This window comes from Candoia aspera, chromosome 13 (genome assembly GCF_035149785.1).
Source record: "Candoia aspera isolate rCanAsp1 chromosome 13, rCanAsp1.hap2, whole genome shotgun sequence".
NCBI lineage: Eukaryota > Metazoa > Chordata > Lepidosauria > Squamata > Boidae > Candoia > Candoia aspera.
This window is the reverse complement of record NC_086165.1, coordinates 15,555,368-15,582,146: the sequence shown is the minus strand read 5'-3', so window position 1 is coordinate 15,582,146 and position 26,779 is coordinate 15,555,368. Positions and strand designations below refer to the sequence as shown.

At 40.0% G+C, this 26,779-nt stretch overlaps 1 protein-coding gene across 1 annotated transcript; it reads right to left on the bottom strand.

The window, feature by feature from the left end:
- Positions 1 to 54: 54 nt before the first annotated feature.
- CERS3 (ceramide synthase 3) lies at positions 55 to 26,554 on the bottom strand. The gene is made up of 11 exons (XM_063314317.1): positions 26,373 to 26,554; positions 24,963 to 25,080; positions 19,624 to 19,742; positions 17,637 to 17,694; positions 15,431 to 15,481; positions 13,586 to 13,678; positions 12,216 to 12,344; positions 10,350 to 10,456; positions 9,100 to 9,256; positions 7,001 to 7,048; positions 55 to 195 (listed from the first exon to the last, which is right to left on the bottom strand). Exons 1-11 carry the CDS (start codon positions 26,552 to 26,554, stop codon positions 55 to 57), a joined length of 1,203 nt encoding a protein of 400 aa, XP_063170387.1.
- Between the last annotated feature and the right edge of the window lie 225 nt (positions 26,555 to 26,779).

Genomic DNA, 26,779 nt, shown 5'->3' with positions numbered 1-26,779 from the left:
GTTGGGTGTATGACACAGCAAATAATGGCCCTAGGAGATGATATTGGCTGGGCATTACTTACTATTATTATTATTATTATTATTATTTAGGATAGGATCACTTAATTCATTCTTCATTCCGTTCTTCATGCATTCCCCTTCAGCATCACTGAAAGAGTCTTCTTCTTCTTCATCACTCCGGTCATCTTTAACTTCCTAGGAATAAAGAATACCAGCAGCATTAAGAGAAGCCAACTATTCACTATGGTAGATTGCTTGGTGTTATAAGCAAACAAGAAGGAAAGGATGACATTCAGAAGAGGTGTAGACCAACAGTTACTGATTGCTTATAGAGATGCTATAGTTCACTGGTAGTTGAGAATCAAAAAGTAGCTGATGAATCTATTACAGTATTATGCTTTAACGTGATGCAAAATCCATCCTTAAAACTCCTGCAGAATAACATATTATTCATCTTTCTGCATCAATCTACCCGCTCCAGCACCAAAGATTACTGGTGCAACCCAGGGATGGCTCTAGACATTTTGGCAAAGTCATATTCTCTGCTTTCTTTCTTTTTTTTCTTTGAGTTTTTGAGCTTTACACTTACGATTTTCTTTTCTCAGACATTTTCACCCTATTTGCTGTGTAAATAATTTTAATTACATCAGCATCCATTGTTGATATACGGCAGTGTTTCTCAGCCTCGGCAACTTTAAGACGTGTGGACTCTAACTGCTAGAATTCCCAGCATGGCTGGCTGGGGAATTCTGGAAGTTGGAGTCCACACATCTTAAAGTCACTGAGGTTGAGAAACACTGATATATGGTAACGATTCTGCAAAATTGTACTTAACACTCAAGTGGGCACACTGGTGCACAATGCACCATTACTGACTTTCTGGGTATAACTTCGATAAGCTGATAGCCATGTGACTCACTTGCACCTTCCTATCAGACCTTGTCTTGCTTCAGTACTCTTATCAGCTTCCTGAGGTCCATAGCTGTAACAATAATTTCTTTTCCATGACTTGCAACATCTGGTTAGTGTGCTGTTCACTACCACTTGACTGATTTTGCAGGTAAGTGTTTTCAAAAAGTGTAGAAAGAAAAAGTTCTAAAGCCATGAGGAAAGAAAATCAGATTTTATACTCATATTGTGCATTTTGGAAGTCTTCTCCATTTTGGCGCTCCCTAAAATTTGATGCCCTAGATGACTGCTTAGGTTGCCTAGGCCTAGAACTGGCCCTAATGCAACCATATACAGCAGGTCCCCGGTTTAAGAATGCCCCAGTTTACGGATGACTCTTAGTTAAGGACGGACTGCAATAAAGCCTATTACATTAAAAATTTGAATTAAGTACAATGTTTTGGGTTAAATACACAATACTCCTTTGTGTTTTATTATGTTTAAGATGTTTTAGTGTATTTGGAAGTGTTTCTTAAGTGTTTTATAGAAAGGTAAAATATATACTACATTCTAAGACAAACATTTGACTAACTGATGCTAAATAACTGTTCCAACTTACATACAAATTTGACTTAAGGACAGAGTTAGGAATGGAACTCATTCTTAAACTGGGGACCTGCTGTACATATATATGCTACACTGAATTTGCAGAGGTTTACTAGCAAGTAAGCATCTGTACCATTTTAACCTTTAGCTTGGAAGAATGTGACTTTGACAGCTACGCTGACCCTTCTGTGCACAACAAGAACACACTTTCATTTGATCTTAGGTCATTCTTAGATCTGTCACTTCATACATACGCTCATAAGGACAAATCAGACTCTTAGGAGAATCGTCTAACTACAACTCGGGATTGCCCATTTCCCCATAGGTATGCCTCGTTTCCACGAAAACAGAGCAAAGTTAGAACAGAGAATGAAAACATAAAACTCCATCAGCTTGACCACACAGCACAAACTTCCTGGGGCTCTCTCTTTTGTCTTTTCCAGAGCTATATGCAGAAGGGTATCCAAATAAACAAATCATAGTGTAAATACTGGAAGATAAACTTGGCACATGATCAGATAAAGGGAAGGAAAAACATCCTTCCCCACACAAACCATTGATGAGCTATCATCTTGCCCAAATCACCCCTAATACTTCCTGGGTAGAATTTCCCTTTGCCCTTAACAAAGGCCACAAGGTTTTCTGGGGCTCTGTGATGATTGTCATTAGGATTTTACAGAGAGGAGAAAAAAAAAAAACTCCACAAATCCCAGAGTAATATATGTGCCCAGTACAAAGGGAGGAAATATTTTGATGGAAACCTGGCTCATTTTTCAGCCTTGGATCAGCATGTGCTAAGATTGCCTCACTGATGAAGAACGTGATGTGTTGTTGAGGAGATGCCTCTGCCTTACATGACAATTGTATCTTAGACTCTGAATACTCTGTGATTTCTTTTTCTATTGAACTTATGCTGACTTTTGCTTTTGGAGAATCCAAAGGCAAGGTATCTGCATAATTGCTCTGTTGAAACATATGTGAAATTTAGCCAAATTGCATTAACTGTACTAAGAAGTACAAGCAGCTGTGGATCAAACAAGAATATATTGTTTGGCTAGAAGAATACTAGAATAATAATTCCATGTATTGTATGTAACTCCACTTAAAAAATCAACTTCTGTTCATTTCAACATATAAAGGGATGGTTACATGGAAACCGTGAAGATAACATTCAACCGACCAATTAATAAACGATTTATGCAGTGATTACCAACCTTTCTATTTTTGTGATATTAGTACTGTATGACAGACACAACTGCCATATGAAAGTTTGGGTCATTTAGAATATCTATCGTGTGATGCTTGCAATCATTTCTAGCCTACTTTGATTGAAAGCAGCTTGTCCCAGTCTGGTGTCCTCCAAATTGATTAGATCACAATTCTCATAATTGATCACTGGGTTTCAAATCATCATTATCATCTTTCTGGATCTGCAGTTTTAACACTGGTGAATATATCAGTGAGAATTTCCACTAAAGACAGAATATTAATGTTTAGGAAATGTCTCTCTTGGGGAAAAAAGCTTCAAACTTTAATAGCCCTTGGTTTTCCCAAATTACAAAGCATTGGGAGATATAAAAACACTCACAGATGAGACCTGTTAGCCAGCTCAGCAACTAGAAACTTAAAAGAACTGTTGAGCAATAAAAATGTTAACCCAAACCTATTGGAGTTACTTATCTGCAAATTATTGTTACCAAACCTTTCCAAAGGCACCTGTATAACTCAATCCATGTTGCTAATGTAATCAGCTATAATGGCCAACACGTTCCTATAAACCTTGACTCAAAAGTGAGTTTGTTCATTAAGAAAGGGGCTTGCTCCAAAGGAAGTGTACCCAGAATTATAGGCCCTGTAGAACTTGAGTCTCTGTAAGTGATAAAACAGCAAGTCACTCTGCCTGGGGACGGACCCTGAAAGAACAAGCAAAAGGCTCTTATCTTCTCCTTTCCTATCCAAACAAACAATTAATTTCTCCAGTCAAGGTATTGCAAGTTCACACCTTTTCTGAAACCAAAAGTAGCCTCCAAATGTTATCACTTCTTATATCTATCTACCAAACCACAATACTTCATTTCAGATACGTTTCATTACCATCTGGCTGAACCCAGCGGAGATTGAAACTATTTTGAAGGAAATACAGTTTTTACTACCAGTCGTGGACTCCATAAATTCTGTTAATTATGTTACTGAAATTCAGTAACTCCTCCAGGGCATGCATCTTTGGAAGCCTGTCAAAAGCCCAGGTGTGACTCCCAATGTCCCACTGCTTTTTGAATGAGTCCAATTATAAATCCATTCCTGGCAGTAAAACAAAGGACAACATACCAAGACTTTTAGTTTTGTTTTTAAATGCCTTTGTTAACCCTAAAATGAAGCTTTGCGTTGAGCTAAAGGGGTTCTTGTTATGAGAATTGGGCCACCTTAAAGCAAACCAAAACCAATCCAAAACAATAATACAGATAATAAGATTTAGAGTATCCTACTGCGTACTGTAACTGGAAGAGCACAATAAGGGATTCAAAGAAAAACCACAGGCTTGCATTTTCATCTAATCCTTTGAAACCTTCCTATATGTATATTCATATATTTTGAAAAACCATTCACAATGCAGTTTGTTTTCTAGACTACTCTGACTACAAGGGTTAGCAATCTAACTGAATTAGGTAACCAGTTTGCAATTTTACCTCTTCTCAGTTTCCTCTCATCACCTGCTATCACCTGAGCAGTTACTAGCATCCCAAACACTTAATCTGTGATTAAACCTGAAATTTTAAAGTTGGCCACATTCCAGTTATTAACAAGCATTGCTTCTGTAAGGGACCTTGGTTGGCAAATTCAAACTAGGCTCTGCTTTGTCAGGAACCACATCTTTTACAGTTTGGCTTAACTCATACCACACACTGCCATGCCCTTTTTTGAAAAACATTCCAGATTAAGTCTAGAATCATTTCCCACTACTCCAGGATCATATTCATATTCCTTTGCACCACGTATGCAGCAACATTCTCTTGACTTGGTGGATCTGCTAGATAGAAAAGCTTTTTATTTCTCCTTTGATTGGGAAACTGTATGCTCTTTCCTGTAACATTTCTCCCCCTGCCGATTAGACATTTAATGCTCCACATCTAGTTGCTATTACAGGTTCCAGCCTTGGCCAACTGGCTATCCAGGAGACACATTCAACAGAGGGAAGTTGTACAAAACACAACCTTTTTTCCTAAGGAAAAAGGCAGGGGGGGGGAAAGGAATTCTAGACACTTACAGAAACATCCCACTCATTGGAATCCTTGGCTGGCCAAGAGGAAGTGACACCATCTTCCCAAAATTAAAAAAGCCACTCAGATGTTGGAGGGAATAAGAGTGTCAAAGAGAGACTCAAAGATGTTTTCCCAGAGAAGCTGTGGTGTTCCAAGAGGATTGGTTTGGAAACTAAGTGGAAGAGTACAGGAGGTTTGAGTCAAAATACTGGGGAGGGGAGGGGAGAGGAGGAGAGAAGAGAATAGATATTATAGAATATCCATAATGGTGTTGAGATAATGACAACATACATGGCATGAACTGTTCTAGTGTCCCCATAATCAGGATCAAATTCTAACATCAAAAAATAAGATTTATACTTTTTCAGGTTATTGGTGGAGGATTATGCACCCTTCAAATAAAGATAATCTGTGCATGTAGACAAATAGCCATGTCAAGGAGAAACCCTCAGCCCATCTCTCTCTTATGTGCTATTTATTTAGATGCAGGCAAAATTCTCCCTTCATCCACATTAAAGGAAAAAAAAATATTGAAACCTGATGAGTCTTTTCTCTAAATCCAGGAAAGCTTTCTCCATTTGATTTTGCAGATTCAAATAAGATGTTACAAGGGTGGTGTGTGCGCGCGCATGTGTGGGTTGTAATGGACAGAAGCTCCAAAACAAGGGATTCAAATTGTTTGACTTCACACATCAATTCACTTATAAAATGCAACTGCCACAAGATGGGGAGAGGACAAGAATTTGCATGGTGTCTAAGGGAAAAATCAGAAAACTTCAGAGACCAATCACTATTAACCTGCACGGTCTGAGGTTGGAGTGAAAAGCAGAGAAAGAATTGTGGTCTTTGGGCATTTCTCATGCATTTGCTGGAAGCAAGTGGCTTGTGGCTGATGGAAACATGATCCGGCTAAATGGTCCTTTGGTCTGCTCCAGCAAGATACTAAAGGCCTTAGTGAAAAGAGGTTGGAAAACCCATTTCTGGATCTGGACCTGGGATGCCTCAGGGGATCTAATGCATTAACAAATGAATGACTTGTTTGGGAAAAAGTGAATAACAAAGTACAGTCGTAATTAGCAAAGTTGAAATGCAGGAATGCTAAAACAAGAGGCTATGGTGCAAATGGCCTATGTAATAAAATAACATTGATATCTGACAGTATAATCAATTCAGCAACTCTTGGCAAGCACTGCCATGGTGACTACTTGTTTTCCTTCTGTACGCTTTGCAGAAATATAAGCATCAGGATATTAAAAAATTGTCTTTTACTTTATGGTCTACTAAACATGCCTGTTTAGTAGACCATAAAGGGTCGCGGTGGCTCTGTGGGTTAAACCGCTGAGCTGCTGAGCTTGCCGATCGGAAGGTCGGCAGTTCGGATCCACGTGACGGGGTGAGCTCCCGTTGCTAGTCCCAGCTCCTGCCAACCTAGCAGTTCGAAAACATGCCAATGTGAGTAGATCAATAGGTACCGCTTCGGCGGGCAGGTAACGGCGTTCTGTTTAATCATGCCAGCCACATGACCACGGAGGTGTCTACAGACAAACGCCGGCTCTTTGGCTTTGAAACGGAGATGAGCACCGCCCCCTAGAGTCGGACACGACTGGACTTAATGTCAAGGGAAACCTTTACCTAAACATGCCTGTAGAAGCACCTGAGGCACAAAGATCTGGCTTGTCAAGACCAAGACCCACATTGCCTACCCTACCCACCAATTTAATTAGAATTTAAGCCCAAAGAGACTGATCAGTGCTGTAAAGTAAAGGAAATGTTCTGAGAAAACTGTTGGATCTCTAAGTATCAATGACAGCCGAATCAGAAGAAGGACAAGAGAATTTAAGACAATCAGCTATCCCAATGTGGAAAATCCATTCTTCCATCCAGTTCTAAAGTCAAGACTGATATTGGAAGTCTACCAATTATATTAGGCACAACAGATCAGTGTGCTCCTTTAGGATGACTAAGGGGTTGGTCTTCCATCTACTGGGAGAAGCAGTTGAGGGCAAAACTTGATTGTGAAGAAATATGATTTCTAGGATCAAAACAATCAATCAATAGCCCATTTAGAGAATGAATTGTACCTCCAGAGGAGATGACTGGGTAGTACACTTTGGAACTAATCACTTTGCAGACCATTTTGATTGATCCAGAGATTCAGGTAAATTTTTCACAAGAACCCCCCCCTCCCCAAATATCCATGATTGAACACCTCTGGATAGAGTATGCATAGATCACACACTGCTTACCTTGTCATTGGCTATTTTAGCCCAAGCTGGTATAGGAATCCTGAGCACCTGGAAAGGGTAACTGGTTGTAGAATGAACAACCAAGATGCAAGATGCTGGGCTGGCCCAGGGAAAGACAATCTTTGCTGCTCACTTATTTGGGGAGCTGGTATTTAATATGGTTTTAGAAATGATTTAGGCTCTCCCCAAAGAAATCAGGGAATTGTAATCTTGGGAAGGTACTAAGACATTTACAGAACACCTAATCACTTTTTTCTGAAAGCAAACAACATGTCTGAAAGAAGACTGGATATGGTGTTACTGCTATGCAGAAATGTCTTCTACTTATTGTGGGGGGGAAAAGTATATACACTTACCATTTAATCACTACAAGACTTTCAGATTTGCATTTAAATTTCTTTGCAAAGATTCTCACTATGATATGGTGAGATATATCACTATGATATGCTGTAATCACTGATAGTAACTAAAGTGGAAGTAAGCAGCTTTTGCCAGGAGCCAATTAAAGATGCTGAAGCAGCACCAAACCAAGGATCTGTCTAAAAAAGAAGCCACTGTTAATTGCTTTGGAATAATAAGCATCAGAGCCCTGAAATGTTTTGTAAGTCCTTTGGATAAAAATATGAAAGTGGCATTACACAATGTTAATAAACACTACACAACGTTAATGCTTAATGTGCTCTGAAACCCTATCCAACAATCTACGTTTCAGGTGTCTGTATCTACTCTCAAGGTTGGATTAAGATTTTTCATGCACACACCCCTGTCTAATATTATCTGTGGAGGAGCTCAGTCGTATCAGAAGCTTCAACATTCACACTCCAGCTGCCTTATCTAGGATTAGTTTTTGATAGCTATTATGATAACTATGCACCCATCATCAATGGTATTTGGCCCAGTGTATGTGGCAGAACATGATTTGCATCTGGCTTTCTATACTGGCTTGGGGAAAAGATGACTTGTGAGCAGGAAGAAGGGCAGTGATCATTTCACAGTTATGGACAGATCAACAGCAGATCAGCTTTGGATTACATAGCTGTGTACATACAAACCAGTGACTTCCAAGCTACTATGCAAAATATATTGATCTTTCTCCCCCCCCCCCCCCATACACACACACACAGACACGGCAGCCCTTAGCGCACCACAAAATCCAATGTGATGTAGGTAAATCAGACTTTAAAGAGAGTTAAGAATGCTGTGGAGAGTGGCATGGTTCTGTACACAGACTGGTGGAACAGGCTAGCTCAAGGCAGGTAATTAATGTGAAAATTAGTGGGTAGGAAACCTGGACTTTGCTAGTTGTAGAGCAAACCCACAAGTTTCTAATGGCCACACATTGCTCCATTCAACTGAATATTTTACTTGTTCATTTTTCTATAGATATTTGTATCTTTGTTTTTTCTTGCTGGCCTTTGGCCATAGTAACATTTTTATTTAATTATGGATATTATTTTAAAGAAAATATTTAATTTGTAGTTTTCTGGATTGCTCAACATTGACTTCAAAATCCAGCCCTAGCTCTGGGGGTTTCCAACATATAATCACAATGACAAATGCGCCCATGGAAACCTCTTTTGGCAATACTGGGCTCCCTGCTCCACAGAACCTTAACTGTGAAAAGATTATTGTAAATTTTTAAAAATGATTTTGGAAGTTGACAAGATGTAGAACAAAGCACCAGGTTCATCTTGTATTTCCAAGAATACCTCTCAACTCCTTATGGGCATTCTTAGAAAACCAAAACAGTAGATAGCTACGGACAAAATCTCAATCATTTCCCTTCTGTTTAATAGAGGTTTTGTCCCTGACCAGCCTCATATCCATTTTATGTATGGGCAAGCCCCATTACTACAATCACACCCATTCTAGCCATTTTGTAAGAGCAGCTAGGAGATGCTGTCAACATGGCCACTGGCTGAAAAAGCTTGGGGACTTCTGAATGAGTTAGGTGAGGGACCCTGGTCCTAGGTAGAGCTCTGACTGTGTGCTCATCCTCCAATTGACTGACTGTTCTAACCAAGTTAGAGGACTCCATGGTTTCTAGTGGATCACAATCTACAGCCTTCCAGCAGAAGGATCCTGAAGTCCAGCCTTACCTTCAAAAAAAAGAATTTCTTCAGCATGTTGAAAACTAAGTAGCCCCAATACAAGTGAAGACCTTGAAGGACCAATAGCTGCCCATTGTACAGGAAATAAGCTATGACAACTGTCTGGGTATAAAAAATAGGATAATACATTGTGGCCCGTAAAATCCTGTTAAGAAAATGAGAGAGAGAGAAAAAAACACAGTTGGATTTTTATCTGTTGTTATTTCTCATATTAATGCTTTTGGCCTTAAAGTAACAGAGCCAATATAGACCAAAATTCTGAAACAAAAGCAAAAGTCAAAACATCGAAAAAGACAATGTCCAAAGATAAATAAACAAGAGATATAAACATATTACTTAACTTGGCATAACTCAAATGTTGTCAGGGTTCAGATTCAAGCAAGAGATCAAATCTAAAGATGTTGGAGAAGCTTTGAACATTAACTCATCGGTCTCCCCCCAAAACTAAAGGTAATTACTGTATAGTTTATGGGATGCTTGCAAACCCTGAAAGATCAGAAAGGAAATTTGCATGGCTAAGGAGAGAGCACAGGCTGGGGCAGTTTCTGGGGACATTCTGGCTATGGCAAGATAGACTTTAATGCCACCCAAAGTGTTTCTTACATACTGATGTGCACCATGTTTTACGGTGGCCTTTTTTAAAAAGATGATTGTACCTTTTTTAGTTTAAATACCAGGGAGAGACTAAGGAAGAATGTCAGTTGAATTTTGTTCTGGATCCTATTTGTGTACTCCCTGTTCATCATCCGTGCCGATAAATGACTGTAAATAAAGTTCATCTCTCTATCTACTGCCCATCTGGACCACTGTGGGGCACTCAGTGTACTTTAGGCCCACAAAGTCCTCAATAAATGTGTTAGTTTTGAAATGCCACTGTCCTCTTGGCTCCTTTTTGCTGCCAACAGACCACTTTCTATCCTTCTGCAACTTCCTATTTAACTTGCTTTCCAAGGACATCCATGGAGGGAGGTCAAGAAAGTCAAGATGTTTGTAACTGTGCAATTGAAGCTCCACCCTTTTGTTGGCTACAGGAAATACCAATATTCCTTCAGCTTTCTTCGACTTTCTCATACCCCTAAATTAAATTCAATCACATAGGTTATGAATAGCCTTTATCATGTTTGGCACCCAGCCCTGAAAATATCCAGAGGTCATTTGTTTCTCAGTTGCTTGGCTAAGAACAGGTGTATCATCCAGAAGTCACGTTTTGAAGCCAAACAATCCATAACACAACTTACCAAAATGGAAAGAGAATAAGCCGTGTGATAAAGAACACAACTGAGAAAATGACGAAGAGAACACTGCAGGTATTATCCCAGTGAGCATAGTTGAACATCTTTGCAGCCTGAAATTGAACAATTAGGAGATGTTATCACCTCTGGACAATCTCTTGAAAAAAGATCAGCTGTAGTGGGTTGAAGAAAAAACCCAGTGAGTTGTGGAGATCAAATCCCCTCTCAGCCCTGAGAGGATAAAATATAACTGCTGTAAAGAAGATCCGAAGCCGCATCTTTATATCTTTTTATCTTTTCTTTTTCTTTCTTTTCTCCTTAATTTCTTACTTATTTACTTATCAATTTTCTTTACTTCTCATTTTCTACATTGAATTTGTATTGTTTTTACTCTGTAAAAAATTTCTTCAAATATCTATCTGTATTTACTTATATCTACCTACCTACCTACCCCCCCCCACCCCCCTCTCAGCTCTGATCAAAGAAGAGTCCATTGTTTTCACAGCTATATAACTTTAGGAAGGGAAAGTGGTTCTCCCCCACCCCATGCCTCTTCCCATCCTAAGGGAACTGAACTGTGGGGCTAAGCCTCTTCTGTCCACTGTCCACACTCCTTCCCACAAGGCAACACTGGCTCTAATCTCCTGGTTGCAAATATGTGGACAGGATGGGGAGAAACAATAGCACATGGAAAGAAGGTTGAGCATTTCCCACTCACATGCCCCTCTTTTGCATTCTGAACACATAGCTTAGCCCTGCCATCACAAGTACCTTGGCCTCCAGAAGTGACTATGATGGATGGAGTGGGGAACTCTAGATGGGTGTTCTACCCTGCCTTGCATTTTGGGGTGCAGAGAGGAGGCCAGGTAAGCTGTATCCCATATTAGGTTCTAACATAACTCAAGCAACATATTGGGCTCCCATGGCAGTAAATGAATCTTAGGTCACTGCCTGGTCAAAAGGCAGAGCTGGCTTTGTTTCCAAGTTCTCTTGGTGTTTTCCACTTTTCTTACTTACTTCTCCTTTCTAGGTTTCTATGCAAGACTTGCCAGAAAACAGGCTGCGCAGGTCTTGTTCCCACCCTTTGTTCCTCACACTCAGGTACCTGGCACTTCTGGCTGTTTGTGTCCCATGGAAAAAGAAGGGAGTGGTAATGCAGTGACTTCTCACACCATTTTCTCTCACATTGCTACAGCAGCAGTAGTCATATATGATCATATATACACGGCAAAGAAGAGAGCCAACAAATTTAAAGAGTTCAAAACTGTATTTCTTATGAGTGCAAACGCATCAAGACTCCTAAACAATATTGCAAAATGATTTTTTTTCCCCAAAGGATTCTGGAAAAAAAAATATTAAGGAAACATCTGAGAAAAAAACTCTACCCAGTGTTGTTTTGTGCATTTGGTCAGGAAACATACCTAGTTGCTAGCTGTCACTGACAAAAAGTATTGTATTTATATCTCAGTTATAAGGATTGACACTTAAGATAACAGCACTGCTTCACAATAATAGGACAGAGGACCCTATGACATAAATGGTTTAGGAGAGTCTTGAAGATTTGTCTTCATAGAACTGGTTCCAAAGGTGGTGTTCAGCTAGGTAGACGCCTCGAGCCAACCTTGACTGTTCTCAGGAAAAAATAAATAAACAAGTTAGGACTTAGTTAGTTCTTGGGTAGAAGACCACCAGGTTCTTTTGCTGGACTAAATGAACCAATCCTCCTTGTCAGGCCTTGATAAGACAGCTCATCATTCAGGCTGAGGGTTCATATACAGCTCCTCCAGATACCACAATGAATTAAAAACAATAATAACAAAATTCAGTGACTTGGGCAACTAAGCACAGGCATAGGCAGATGTTAACATTTACCTCCAGCCAGATATCTGCAGAATCATGGACAATCATCACCAGGGTTCCAAGACGGAGATAATTGGCACTCCAGGAACAGAACATCAAGGCAAGGGCAGCAAAATGATGTACCACGTGGGCTTTAAAATCCTGTGGAAAATTAAAAGATAAACCCTTCTCTTAAAGAAGATTAAATTTGGGAAGAGGGAGATTGATTGCTCTATCTCAGAAAAATTAGGGTGGATGTGTTGAAGCCAATGTGCCCAGAAGGATTCTGGATGGATACATGAAAGCAAGGAAATCATCCACTCGACTGCAGCAAAGCCATATACTGTAAACATAGAGACCAATTAGAATCTTGTTGAAAAAGAACAGTGGGCAATGGAGCACATCACTTGGATGAATGAGAAAGCACATTGCTCTTGAGAAAAACCTTAAAGCAAAAATGGTCCTCGCAGTCACAAGGTGGAAGTTGAGGCTTCTTTTTTCACTGTTAGAATATAACTGGGCAAAAGGGGTCATGAACATAGTTCTCCTGAAGAAACCTGCCATTTTCTACAGGTAAGTCTGAAATGCATAGCAAGTAGCCAGAACTGAAATAATGTATTTTGGGCCTGCCTGGTGCTAAGCTTCTTCACTGGTGTGTGGGTGGGTGTGCACACATGCCTTTGAGTAATTGTTGACTCCTGGTAACTGCCTGCACAAGTCCCTGCAGTTTTCTTGACAAGATTTTTGAAGTGGTTTGCCATTGCCTCCTTCCTAGGGCTGAGAGAGAGGGACTGGCCCAAGGTCACCCAGCTGGCTTTGTGCCCAAGGTGGGACTGGAACTCTCAGCCTCCATGTTTCTAGCCTGGTATCTTAACCACACCACCACACTGGCTCTCTTCTTCACTGGCACAATATCCAGATGCTGTGCAAAATTGCATCATTATACATCTGTTTGCTGCAGGCAGCTGCAGTTTGCAAAAACAGATTTGCAAGGAAGGGGGAGGAGGAAGAGGTGTAGTAGTAGTAGTACTGAAGGAATTCTGTAAGAAAATAACTGTAATGGGCAGTGGGGTGTAGCTTAATTGGGAGGCAAGCCAACATTATGTGCTTGACAAAACAGAAAGAAAAAGACCAAAGATTGCCTTGAAACTGATAGATGGAGCCAGATCAGTTCTAAGTAAATCTTAGCTCATTGTGACTTCTTTATTTACTTACACTGCCCCAATTTTAGTGATCCAAATGATCTGAGCCACCCTGAATATCAGAACAGGAATGGCTGTCAAATTTGGAGTCAGAAAGGCTTCTATTTGCTATCTACTTGATTATTTAGCATCCTAGAAGCCAGGATCTGAGAATGCCTTGCATCCCATCCCCAAGCAGCTGAGTTTGTAAATCCTCCTTACCTTCCTTTTAATGTCGGTTCCGAGAGTAAAGAGCAATGACCAATAGAAACTCATCTGAAGCATGTAGTACCAATACTGGGAGGGGAGCAAGGGCTGCGAAGAATGTGTGAAAAAGAGAAAAGACAGTTAATTTTTTGGTTAGAAAGGGAGCACATTTGTTCCAGATCAAGAGGAAAGGGGTTGATAATGGAACCAGGATTGGAGCAGTTATATAAAAGGGGTCCCGCCCACTCCTTGAGTCCTCTTTGGACCCATACTTGGCAGCTTCCATCCTTCTAGCTAGTGCCTGGCAGCCTAGTTGAGAGGACGTGGGTAAGTGTGGATTTGTGTGTGTATGTGCACATGTGAGAAAGAGCAAATGTACCTTGCAACCAGTAAAGTTTTGCTGTTACTTTAAATTCACTGGGTCTTCAAAGAACCTGTTGTGCCTCAGTGTTCGGTTGGAAGTGGTGTGAGTGTGTCCCTCATTATTTCCCATCTGTTGACAAGGGCTGTGTGTCTTGTCTGCTCAGGCCACACCTATCTGGAAAACCCAAGTAGAAAGCCAGGGGGGCTGACAAGATCCACGTGCCTCAACAGGCTGTGATCATGTGAGTGAATGACCAGAAGCCGAACCTGGGAGTGTGTGTGTGTGTAACAGAGAACCCCATCTTTTAACATGCTTTTGCTATAAGGCCACAGTATGTCCTTCAGGTAAAGCAAGGGCTATATGGCTTCTGGAGCAGGTAGAGAAGTATTTAACTGAACAGCATGTTTGCTGCTCACTGATACACTAGGAGTTTTTAAATCATTATATTCCCTTTTGATTGGGTTTGGTCTTGGACCAAATAAATAAAATTTTGATTTGAACCTTCCCTGAATGCCGCCTTGGGTCACATGACCCTAAAGGAATGCTGATTTGATTTGTTAACTGGATCAGAGAAAGCTCTATCCATACATTTGCATCACTTACTTATTTGTGTGTGTGGGGGGGTGTCATTAATAATAATGTAAGAATAACTTAAGAAGCTTGTATGCTGCCCAGCTCTCAACAACTCTGGGTGGCTCACAACAATCAAAAAAGAAATTACAGTAAAATCAATAAAAAATAAAGATAAAAGATGGCAAGCTTGATGAAGCAAGGGGTCTCACTCTCCCTCACTGAAGGCCTGGATGACGAGCCAGGTCTTCACAGCTCTTACCTCCCATAATTTAGCTTTTTAATTGTTGTTGTGTTTTATCATAAACTTTGAGAAACAAGAGAAAACTTTAATATCCTTTACTACTGTTAATCCAACACATGGCATTTTCTATATTAACTAATCTTATGCTATATGACATGAAGTCTTAATATTAATATCATTTATATTCCACTTTCTAGTTTTGATAGAAATGTTAATGTTAGTGTTGTTTATCTTACAGTGGGACTTTATTATGTGCTGGGCAATGACTTAATCAAGATTTGGAAATAGCATGATGTTTAGGTGGCCTTAGAAATCTATTATTATTATTATTATTAGCTTTTTATCCTTTCTTTTTTATATATTACTCAAGGCAGCAAACATACCTAATACTGCTAATATATAGTAGTAATCATAGCAATAATAATGTTCCTAATGATGCACATTGATGCCAGGACATTTTTTGTGGTCTGCTGGTTCTTCTTTAATTGTTTCATCATGTTAGCTTTTCATGACAACATGACAACTCTTCATTTACTTTTTTTCCCTAAGGAAACACTTGAATGAAAATGGCAAGAAAGCTATTCACGTGCCATCAACAATGAAGGCAGGGATACTTTTTCACGCAGAGTTAACAGTAGTATTTGCAAAGCATCAGAAGCACCAGCACCAGCAAGGCACTCACATGGTATGGATAATTAACCCACACTTGCCAAATGTCATAAAACCAGGATTTCTGAAAGGAATATAGAATGAGACAGAAAACAGTCATTAATTTTTTCACATGACAATAGTGCAAATCTCACCCCTGCCCCCAACTCACTCGGTAATTTGGGGGCAAGGCATTATTTCTTTTTGCTGCTCACAAGGATAACAATATTGGTCTATCTTCTACAACAGCCTTGCCCAAGCCAGTGGCCACCACAGGGGTGGAAATGAAAGCCAAAGACCTTCTAGTTATACTGCACCTTTCCTCCTCACAGCTAACCCTGGTAGGTTGGGCTGAGAGATAGTGACGGCTTGAAAGTCACTCAGTAAGCTACTTTGGCTGAAGATGGATCAATGCCCTTCTCTACTCTATGATTCCGTCATTAGAACTTGCATGTTCCTGGCCCTCCTCCAAGGATTTCTGCACACTTCTCCATTTTTGGCAGCTCCAAATTGGAGTTGGCTATTATGAGTCTTAAGGAGACTGCGATAACCATACACAAAGCACTTGATCAATAAAACACGTGGATGCCAAGGAGAATTAAACAGTATGCAACTCTCAGTCTAAGTCAAGCCTCCAGTCCTGTGCCAATTTGCCTGCAATAAAGTCTAACTGAATGCAGTAACGTGAACTTCACAACAGTCATACATAGCATTGTACTTAAAGTGAACGTAAAATAAAAGTAGCAATGCACTGTAAGGTATCTACAGAACAAAGTGCAAAATTAGATTGAAATGAATCATTCATCAGTGGGCCTCAAAAATAAGAATGTTATGTCAGGCATCTTTTCTGACAAATTTGTCTACAATATTTATGCAGTACAATATTAGACGTTCTTTAAGAGCTAGTTTGGTGTAGCGATTAAAGGCATCAGGCTAGAAACCAGGAGACTGTGAATTCTAGTCTAGCCCCACCTGAGGCACAAAGCCAGCTGCGTGACCTTGGGCCAGTCACTCTCTCTCAGCCCTAAGAAGGAGGTAATGGCAAACCACTGCTGAAAAACCTTGCCAAGAAAACTGCAGGGGCTTGCCCAGGCAGTCTCCCAGAATCAGACATGAGTGAATGGATTTTAAAAAAAATGTTCTTTGCAAGGTTTAAAATAATGACAGCTTAATACAAAACAAGATCATTGAACTGTAACAGCTAATAGAGTCGAGAATTAGCAGCAGGACATGAAATGGGTACAAAAAAGTTTGTAGCAGGACTAAAATGATAGACTAATATCTCAAGAATGCCCCAGAGAACTGAGAAACAGTTAGGGTTTTGATACTGAAAATCCTGGGAAATTAAAATATATATATATATTTTTAATTTTTTTTAAAAAAAACTTCTCCTGGTGTTGAAAGCACCACAATATGGGAAAAAGCCAAGATTTTCTTTGGAGGGTATTCCATGACAGAATCCTTCCACAGAAGACATCTCACTCATGGCCACAAATTGTTTTCATTTAGTAGTGTCATTTATTTGTTATTTACTGCTTAGATTTCTATCTTATCTGTCCTCCAGAAGCACAAGCAGCTTCCTTGTGGCTCTCCTTTAATTTTTATCCCCACAACAGTGTTGTGAGGTAGATTGGGCAGGCAGGGCTGAGAGTGAGTGACTGGCCCTAGGTCACACAGTGAGTTTCCACCCATGGCTGAGGGTGGACTTTTAGAGAAGAAGCCCACAATGGGAAGAGGCAAATGTTCATGAAACCTGCAGTTAGTTAGCATTTTGGCAAACTGCTTTGGTAGCATGGCCAAGAAAACTGCATGAATGCAGCCAAGCTAGGCTTGAAGGTAGCTATATGTTAAAGAATTAATACTTCTTTGATCTTAATGGAACTATAGGACCATGGAGGTCATAAAATTCTTCCCTCCCACATCATTTTGTTGCGGTGCAAATGTGTGGGTACTCTTCCTACATAATGCCTAGTCTGGTTTAATTATCTTAATTTTAATTCTTCTACACAAACTAAAACAAAAAAACCCCAAAAGCATAAACTCCCAACCACAACAATGATTCTATTTGGAATAATAACAGTAGAAGTCTAGCTCAACCAATTTTGAAGAGATTACATCTAACTTTAATCCAAGTTTAAGAACTCATGGGAAGGTGCCATGAAAACAAGCTCAAGATTAGGCTATAATCTTGATAAAGGTTTTGTTACCATTTGACTCCCCCCCCCCCATGTTTAACTTACATCACAGAGAAATATAATTCCAAGAATAAATGAGGTAGTGTAGAATAAACATCGCCAACTGCAAAAATAAAATGAATGTAAGATCAAAGCATCCATATGGACCTAGAGGAAGATGGTAAGACAGAATAGACTATCTAGTCTCCTCACCACAGCTAAGAAAGCAGCAATGCTTGTTTTCTCATCTCCCTACTTATGCATTAATCTGCCTCTTGATCACATTTTCATTATTTGTATTAAGTACAGTGGTTTGAGCCACTTTCACTTGCAGTGTGAAGTAAGCCACAGTTACTGAACTAGGCCAGTTCAAGAAACAGGCACAGTAGGGATTCCAGGAACGGTTTTCATTGTACTAAGGCAGAAAAACAATCTTAAAAGTCTGGCCATATTCCTCTACGTCCCAACTTATACTAAATGAAATCAAGGCGGGGTTGTTTTGAGTTTCTGTCTCACACTTTCCTGAGTAAATTTTTTCTGAAAGTACACCCTTAAGGGCTTACTCATTCCTTCCCCATTCCCAAGGCCAGCTCTCCCTTCCTTCATGCAATGCTTTGCTAGAAAGACAAAAATGGTGATTACGTGGATGGGAAGACAAGAACAATTATGTGACCCAATACACTTCCCTTGTTTTATTGTAGCTGCCCAGAGTCCCCCCATTGGGGAGAGATGGGCAGTGAATGAATTTATAAATAAAAAATAAAATAAATAAATCTCTTAACCATACAGGGGTGTCCACTGTGTGTCAGTGTGTGCGAAGAAAGAAAATGTAGTCTTCAACTGTGTGATTGGAGCTCCACCCCTCTTTTCCCACATTAATTGTTTTATTGAATTATAAAATATAAATAATACATTACAGAATACAGATAATCGCTGACTATAGTGGCTTTTACACAATAAATAGAAACTAGAACTGTTAATGTTATGATTTAAATAAATTAAACCTTTTAAAAACGAGGAAGAAAAGTTTATACCAATGTTAAATCTGATTTCGAAAATGTTAATGACCATATGGTTGCTTAAATTGTACAATTAATGCTAAATATAACGATGATAAATAGTTGCAAAATGGATTGAATTATTTTATACTATGAGAAAGGTTTTGATCTTTGAGCTTAATACTTAATGCTAAAATCTCCACTGTGTTGTTGTTTATAAACGTTAAAAAAAGGGGAAAAAACACTTGCAAAAAGGGGCAGGGCTTCGACAACACTGTCATACAGTAACTGCCATTTTGAAAAAATTTAACTTCTGAAGACGGCTCTATAAGCATGGCTAGATGATTTCAGCTTTGAGGATATAAGCCAGAATCAGAGAAAGGAAGGAAATGTACAGCTCTATGAACTTTTCCAGGAGACACTTTTCAGCAACAGCCACTTCCAAGGAAGTTCAAGCTTTCAAAAGCAAGTGTGTTGTTTCACTTAGCTATGTGCTGAGTGCTTGGAAAGAAACTGAACAAAATTACTTGCAAGTTAAAATCTGTAGGGATCCTTGAACCAATAACAAGATGAGCTTTAAATTGCTAACCCACTTCATTATGGGAATAAATTGGCATTATTTATATGTATATGTGTATATATACGCACATATACACACACACACATGTCTAGGAGAAAGCGTAGGTTATTGATGTAAGTGAAAAAGAAGAAGAAATTAACTTCTAATCCTCATATTCAGATTTAGTAAAAACTGTCCATATACAGTTTGGAAACTCAAGCTACAGCTTCCATGCATACAAGGGGGTCTGAAGGGGGTCAAAAAAGTCAAGATGGTGGCCACAACTTTGTGATCAAAGCTCCATACTTAAATGAGTGTTTCTGGAGAATGTGCAAGACAAGGCTCATTGCTAACTAAGTATTTATTTATTTAAGTTGACTGGCAAGAAAGGAAATATCTGGTCATGCAATAAACAACCCAAATTTCTGGCTACTTTTCTACCTGAGAAGACGTGTTTTACAGACTGAGAATGGGGGACAGTGTAGTCTTTCCTTACCAAGCTTCATTGAATTTCTTACACAGAGCTGGGATTTCTAGATTGCGTCTTCGCCTGAACCATTTTTCCACCAGGTGCACAGTCCAGTTACACTTTTTGGCTAGTCCACGTATTTCTGACTGCAGGGTTGGGGAAAGGAGGAGAGAGGAATCAGTGATACACATGCTGGAAGTCAAGTAATAAAAACAAGGATTGCAGCTTTTATCCCAGTATGGAGGAGGAGGAGGAGGAGGAGGGAGGAGGAGGAACACTGTCCATCCTTCTTAGAGAGAAGATGTGTTTGCTAGATTAAAAAAAAAAGAGTCTTGTGACACTATAAAGTTCTAAAAACTACCCATTGTTGTTTTAAAAAAAGCACTATATGAATATACAAACCAACAAATGCTTTCATGGATTAGAGACTACCTAATCCACTGGATGATGGGGCCTCTGGTTCACAAAAGCACCATAATAAATGTGTCAGTGCTAAAGATGGGGTTCAGGTATCCCCTCCAGTTGCATTCTCCCCAAAAATCTATTAAGCAGGTTAGGCTAAGAGAAAAGGATTGGCCAGATGTCCAATTCTCAAACCAAAAGTGATTCTTTTCCAAGCACGACTCTCATAGAGTCCTTTTTATCAAGATTTATTGAGAGGCATGGGATGGCGTTACAAGAAACCCAGCAGCTGGACTACTTTTCATTTAGAACCAATAGATTTCAATGCATATTAGGAGGAGACGTGGGGTATCCTTTCTAACAGCCTCTTAGTATCTGGTGGGGAGGCAGTGTTTCCACTGTTAATGGAGAAGCTTGCAGCTGGTTGTTGATATAACAGGCTCCTGTATCATTACCAGTCTGGCAACCATCAAGACTGGCCAGTAAGTTTCATTGCTGCCTGGAAGTCTGAGGTTGAATCAGCCCCAGTCCTAGAACAGCATGCTAAAGACTATACGTTACTGGGTATCTATGCTACACTGGCTATTTACCAGTGATAGAGAGGCTGTCAGCCTTCCCAGGTAGACCCGACAGGAAACACGACCAGATGAGCCAATTCTACTTCATTGTAAAGCTACATTGACAGAATCTTGCAAGTCTGAAAGTACAAATCTCCCCTTGTCTCCTTTACAGCCTGAGAAGCTAGGGAGGGTCCTCCTGAGCCTCTTTCTCCGCCCATTATGCAACTGCAGGCTATGCCCTCTCTTATCTGACCATTCCCTAGGCAACATCTCTTTGCCCACCTCTCAAGGTCTTTCTCACATACCATTACAGAGGCTTAGGACTGGAATTCTCCAATATGGCATTCAGGCTGTCACTTACCCAGCAATACCTCCCCTTCACAGCCATCAGGTTTTTACATTAAAAAAATAAAATTAAAAAATAGAAAGCAGTAATACTAAAAGTATCATCTTTCAGCATCATCCAGAAATGCTCTGGGTCCCCAAATGGGCCCCTTGGCTTTCTTAGAAAATAAAAATGTAGCCCAGTGCTTTGCTTAGACATGCCCTCTTGTTATGAAAAAGGAAGAATATAAGCAAGGATAACAGGGGACATCCTGCAGAAGATGGGGGCCAGGTAAGAAGGCCAGGTAACAATTTGATAAACTGGTACAGGTAGTCCTCGCTTAATGACCACAATTGGGACCAGAATTTTGGCTGCTGAGTGAAGCAGTCATGAAGCAAATCTGACCTGATTTTAAGACTTCTTTTGTGGCAGTTGTTAAGTGAATCAATGCAGGCATTAAATGAACCACATGGTCATTAAGCAAATCACGCAGTTCCCCATTGATTTTGCTTGCCAGAAGCTGACCTGGAAGGTCAAAATGGTGACCACGTGACCACAGGATGCTGCGATGGTCATAAATGCAAACTGGTTGCCAAATGCCCAAATCGTGATCACATGACCATGGGGATGCTGCAACGGTTGTAAGTGAGAGGACCGGTTGTAAGTCTTTTTTTCCAGCACTGTTGTAAGTCCAAACTGTCACTAAACTGATGGTTGTTAAGTGAGGACTAACTGCTATTTTACACTGGACAAGATCTCCACAGCAGCAGTCATTTTGCCAGAGTGCCAACAACCAGTTGGACCTGAAGCTGAACGGAGGAGAAAGCCAGGTGGGTTCCCTGCAGATTCTTTCTATTGGTGCCCAACTGGGCAAAAGCGCACACTCAGCAGACAAAGGAGAAGAGAGACTGGGCAAATGTTCAGAGAGGGGCAAGAAAAAGAACATGACTGCTTCCGGTTCTTCTGCTCTTCCAAGTTTCTACAACTACCAGCGGCTCTTTGTCATATCACCTGCAGCACTTGCAACACCGTTCCCAGTAAGTCACAGATGCATCGTGATATTCACATTGTTCTGCAAAGGGCTGGGAATTTAACACGACACTGAACAAGCCCGATTTCGCAACGCTATTCCCAGGCCACCCACGTGTTGAAATTCAGTCACCATTAAAAAGTTCAGAATATTAGAAGCTTCAGACAGGAGTTGCCTGGTTGTGAACAGAAGCAGGTTAGTTTGTTCAGGCTTAAGGGAAAAAAATGATCAGGATCACCTACATTAGGTATTTACCACCAAACATTCTTTTTTTTACTGTTCCTTCCCCCTTCCCCTTTAATGCTGAATTTAGTGGAAGTGAATTTATGTAAAGCAAGGCACCTTTAATCAAAACCATTTCACATCCTCGGTCATCCATGCAGGTGATGAACATGGGTTCCAGCCCATTCCCAAATTTTGGTGCAATGCAAGGCAGATAGTATGGGTAGTCCTCATTTAGTGACCATAATCAGGACCACTAAGTGAAGTGGTTGTTAAGTGAAACTGCACCTGTGCTTATGACCTGACTTCAGCTTTCCTTTGCTTTACTGACCCACTAAGGTCAAAAATGCAAGCATTGGTTGTAAAGTTACTTTTTCATCATCATTGTAACACTGAATGGTTGCTAAATGAGACAGTCACTAAATGAGGACTGCCTGTACTCCAGACAGCTCCATATGGCATAGAGGTTGGGAGCTCACTGAAGCTAGGAGAACCTCTTGGGCCCTCAAAAAAATTATGCAAATATAACACTTGTTAGCTTCAATAACATTGCTTTCATTTGGACTTCAGCCTCCTTAGAAATCAAGGATAGGACTGACTGTGACTTTCTCAGGCCAGGAGGGTTGTGGCAAAATGGGCACACCCTGGACTGAGGAGTGGATATTTCCCAACAATGTCAGTATATGAGAAATTTTAAGCAGAACATAAATTCCAGTTCATTTTAGCTTCAGCAACAAGAAGTACAATTAGAACTACCTAATACCAAGCAAACTGATGGATTATAATGCTAACAGATATAATGTCAGATTCTTAAATATTCTAAATTAGATGGTACTTAGTTTTGTTGAAATGAAAAAAATATTTGAGAGACGGGGCTCCCCCACTGGTAAAAACACCTGAAAAATACCATTTTGCTGCAAGGGCATATACAAGTGTGTGTTGTTGTGTGCTGCTTGTTGGTGCAAAGGAATGCACTGTAAGGGCAGTAATGTGCTGCACACACACACACACACACAAGTGTAATCTTTATGCACTGTGATTCCAATGAAATCAAAGTATATTGGGACAGGGGCAGGCATCAATTCATACAGATGCAACATTAAAATAAAGATGTGAGAAATATTTCTATAAGCAGAAGATCAGCAATTGACCATATTCTGATTCCAGGATAATTTTGGAATTCATTAAAGTGGAATTTGGGAAAAGTGGAATGCGGGGTAGAGTGAGCTGACAGGGGAAATTGCTGGCTGTCCAGGGCATGAAGATACCAGAGAGAGGAAGGCTAGCCTAACTCCTGCCGGAAATAGTCCAGGCAAATAAGGGTTATTCCCCTTCCTCTGACCTGCAGTTATCTTATCTAACTTGCAAGTGGGAAGGAGTAAAATTTACTGTACTAGAGATGACAGCACTCCATGTTTGCTTTCCCTTTGGATTTATTCTTCGAGTGCTCATACCAGTGTGCTAACAGAGGCAGGAATTTAAAAGGAAAAAAAAAATCCTTTTAAAAAGTTCTAATATGGACTGAAAGCTTTTGCTCTTGAATTTACATTTTCTCTGCTATCCAAAAGAAGGAAGGAAGGAAGGAACACTGCTTACAGCAATATGCAAAAACATTTTGCTGACTGACCTTGGATGGACAGCTGCAAGGGATTTGCGTAGGGTGAGGTCTTGGAGTATTATTTCAGCTGTAGGGACTCTTCAGCACTTCACAGCCTACCACCACAAGGGCACTGGCATGTAGATAGATAATTAAGGATTTATTCTATGTCCTCTATTTATCAATCTGCCTGGTCTTCTTCTACAGGGATGCTAATCTCTGTGCCTTTGTTCCCAAACCACAGACACACAGGAGGACTTTGAATGCCATTTTTGCAAGTCCAAGCGTCTCAAAAAATAAAAGTTAATTGGAAAGAAAGAGATGAAAGAACACAGTGTGACATACTTCAAGGTGTTTGTTACATAATAAAGGTTTTGATCTTAAGCTAAATTACTTGAGGGAAGGCACAGTATTGAGATTGGCATCTAGATTTGCAGCCAATTCCTATTTCAGGGCTTAAGGAAGCCAGTTGGAATTAAGGAGGAAAACCAAAATGCTAGGGATTAAAACTGACTACTGTCACCTCCTCATCTGAAGTCCTGACATTAGGACTTTCCTTTGCAGAAAAGCTTGAACTGATTCTGCAGAAGAATATTTGGGTGTATGTGGACATGTCCTTTTTCAGGTGTTCTGTTTTGTGAGGGCTTATATTTTTAATTGTGTTGGGGTTTTGATGATGAGTAGATTAATTTGGGGACAGTTGGAAAAAAATGAACCTATCAATAGTATTCTGTGAGTCATTGGAGAAAACCACTGCTGGGCTAGCAAGTTGCATATACATATTTTAGAAAGATTAGCCTTATGGAGGCATTCTATATTTCCTGAAATAAGACAGCAGGGCTCTGGCGCACATGGAAAACTCTATCTAAATGTATATAAGAAAATATGCTCTTTGCAAACATTTGTTCCGTACAGCAGCCTGTAGACCTCAATGGAGAGGAGCCATATGATATCTGCACTTGTGGGGGCATCGTGACTCATGATTGGCCAGCTCCATCAGTTGAGGACTTTTAAGACAGCATGCAGAGGGCTAACAAGATTGGGAAGCTCCAGATGTTGCTGAACTACAATTCTAGCATCCCTCTCTTTGAACTATGGTTGTTTGGAGTTCTTCATGATCTGGAGGTTGGCAGGTTCACCATCCCTTGGTTGGAAAGGGAAAGGTAGAACCAGGCAGTGATTTGGGGCATGGAAATCTCCCATTGAACAATTTTTTTAAAAAATCCTCACCTGGGATGGCTTTTCTGTGCACTCTTGGAAAAATTGTTCCAGGGTGGGATTATTCTGTGGCTTGATACGCCTCACATTCTTTATGCCAAAGAAGTTGGCCAGAGGAACAGCAATATATCTGAAAGAGAATTAAAAGAGGAAGCATATAAGGGCAATAATTCCAATATGATGCTAGCTGTACTACAGCACTGAAAAATTAAGTGCTGTCTGCTTGGGCTCAAGGTCAGGTTTAATATATTCAAGGTTGCAACCCATTTGCTTTGTCTCATGGGGAGATGCTGAGCACTCACTCAGCCCGTATGACATTGCATCATCCCTTCATTTGCATAGTGTGACTTCCAAGACAGATGAGGAATCTTCCCTAAATTGGCAGGGTTTCTCAACCAGGGTTCCGTGGCGTCCTAGGGTTCTGGAGAGGTCACAAGGGGTTCCCTGGGAGATCACGATTTATTTTAAAAAATTATTTCAAATTCAGGCAACTTCACATTAAAGAGGTAAGTGTCACTCTTCATTTTCAGTTTATGAACACCTTTGATGCATATGTTTTATTGTAAACTGCCCAGAGTCCCTTTTGGGAGATGGGCAGTGATAAATTTGATTAATATATATATATATATATATATACACACACACACACACACACACACACACACACACAGAGGCCTACCCATGAAACGAATATAATGATTTTGTGACTTCTGGCCTGTATTTGAGCCTGAATGGGCAGGGATTCCCCAAGGCCTGAAAAATATTTCAAGGGTTCCTCCAGGTCAAAAGGCTGAGAAAGGCTGCTCCAGAGCATTTAAGACAACTGCTAGGATGTCCAGCCAACACAGCCTTTGGGACTGTATATCCAATTCTCTAGTGGTTTGGAAAGGTTAGACCACAGATCTAGTAGCTTGTTATTTTTCAGTCAAGTTTTCCCTCAAATGACGTGGTTAACCTAATGAATACTACTTTCAACAGAGGCCAGACTCTATTCAATTCCATCTGATCATCTAGCCTTTTCTTTTTCTACACCTATGGCCTGTTAATTCTGCTTGTCTTTTCCCCTTACGATTTATTTCTTCATCTCCCCTTACACATCGTTCTACTTTACCTTCACTTTAAAAACAAAACAAAACATACAAACAAACAAACCAGGCAGGGAAACAAGCAAGCAAGAGAACAATCACATCCTCACTGTAATGTGCATTTTCATACCCTGCATATCAATTTTGAGACCCAATCAGTAGCTCAGAACCAACATTCTAAACCTGTCTGAAAGCTGCAAAAATAGGTATTGGGAAGAAAGTGGTTCAGATTTTTCATAGCATTGAAAACCTAATACGAAAAAAAGTGAAATTTTGAAGCAAAAAATAACATACTTTATATATATATATATATATATATATATATATATATATTTACCTTTCAGCAAAGAACCTGATAACCAACATCACAAAGGCATATGGAATTGTGGCAAATAACTGTCGTGGTTTGGGAAAGATATATCCATTATGATCTTCTAAATTTGCCCATGTACAGTTGGCAGGCATCCAGATGTTCTCCCACCAAAACCAGCTATATGCATTTTTTAGTAGGTGTTGCATTGTAAGTGGGCTGAAAAGAAGTGAAAAAGCAAATTAATTCCATTTATAGGTTAAAAACTAATATTTATAAGAATCCAAACAAACTTAGCTGAATTTACATCCCACTGAAATCAATGAGAGAAGCTACCTAGCACTCAAGTACTCTGATTTCCTGGCTCAGTACTCCAAATTCAGGCTTAACATTTCTTCTGTAACTTTACTAATTTAGATATTATCTGGAATGCT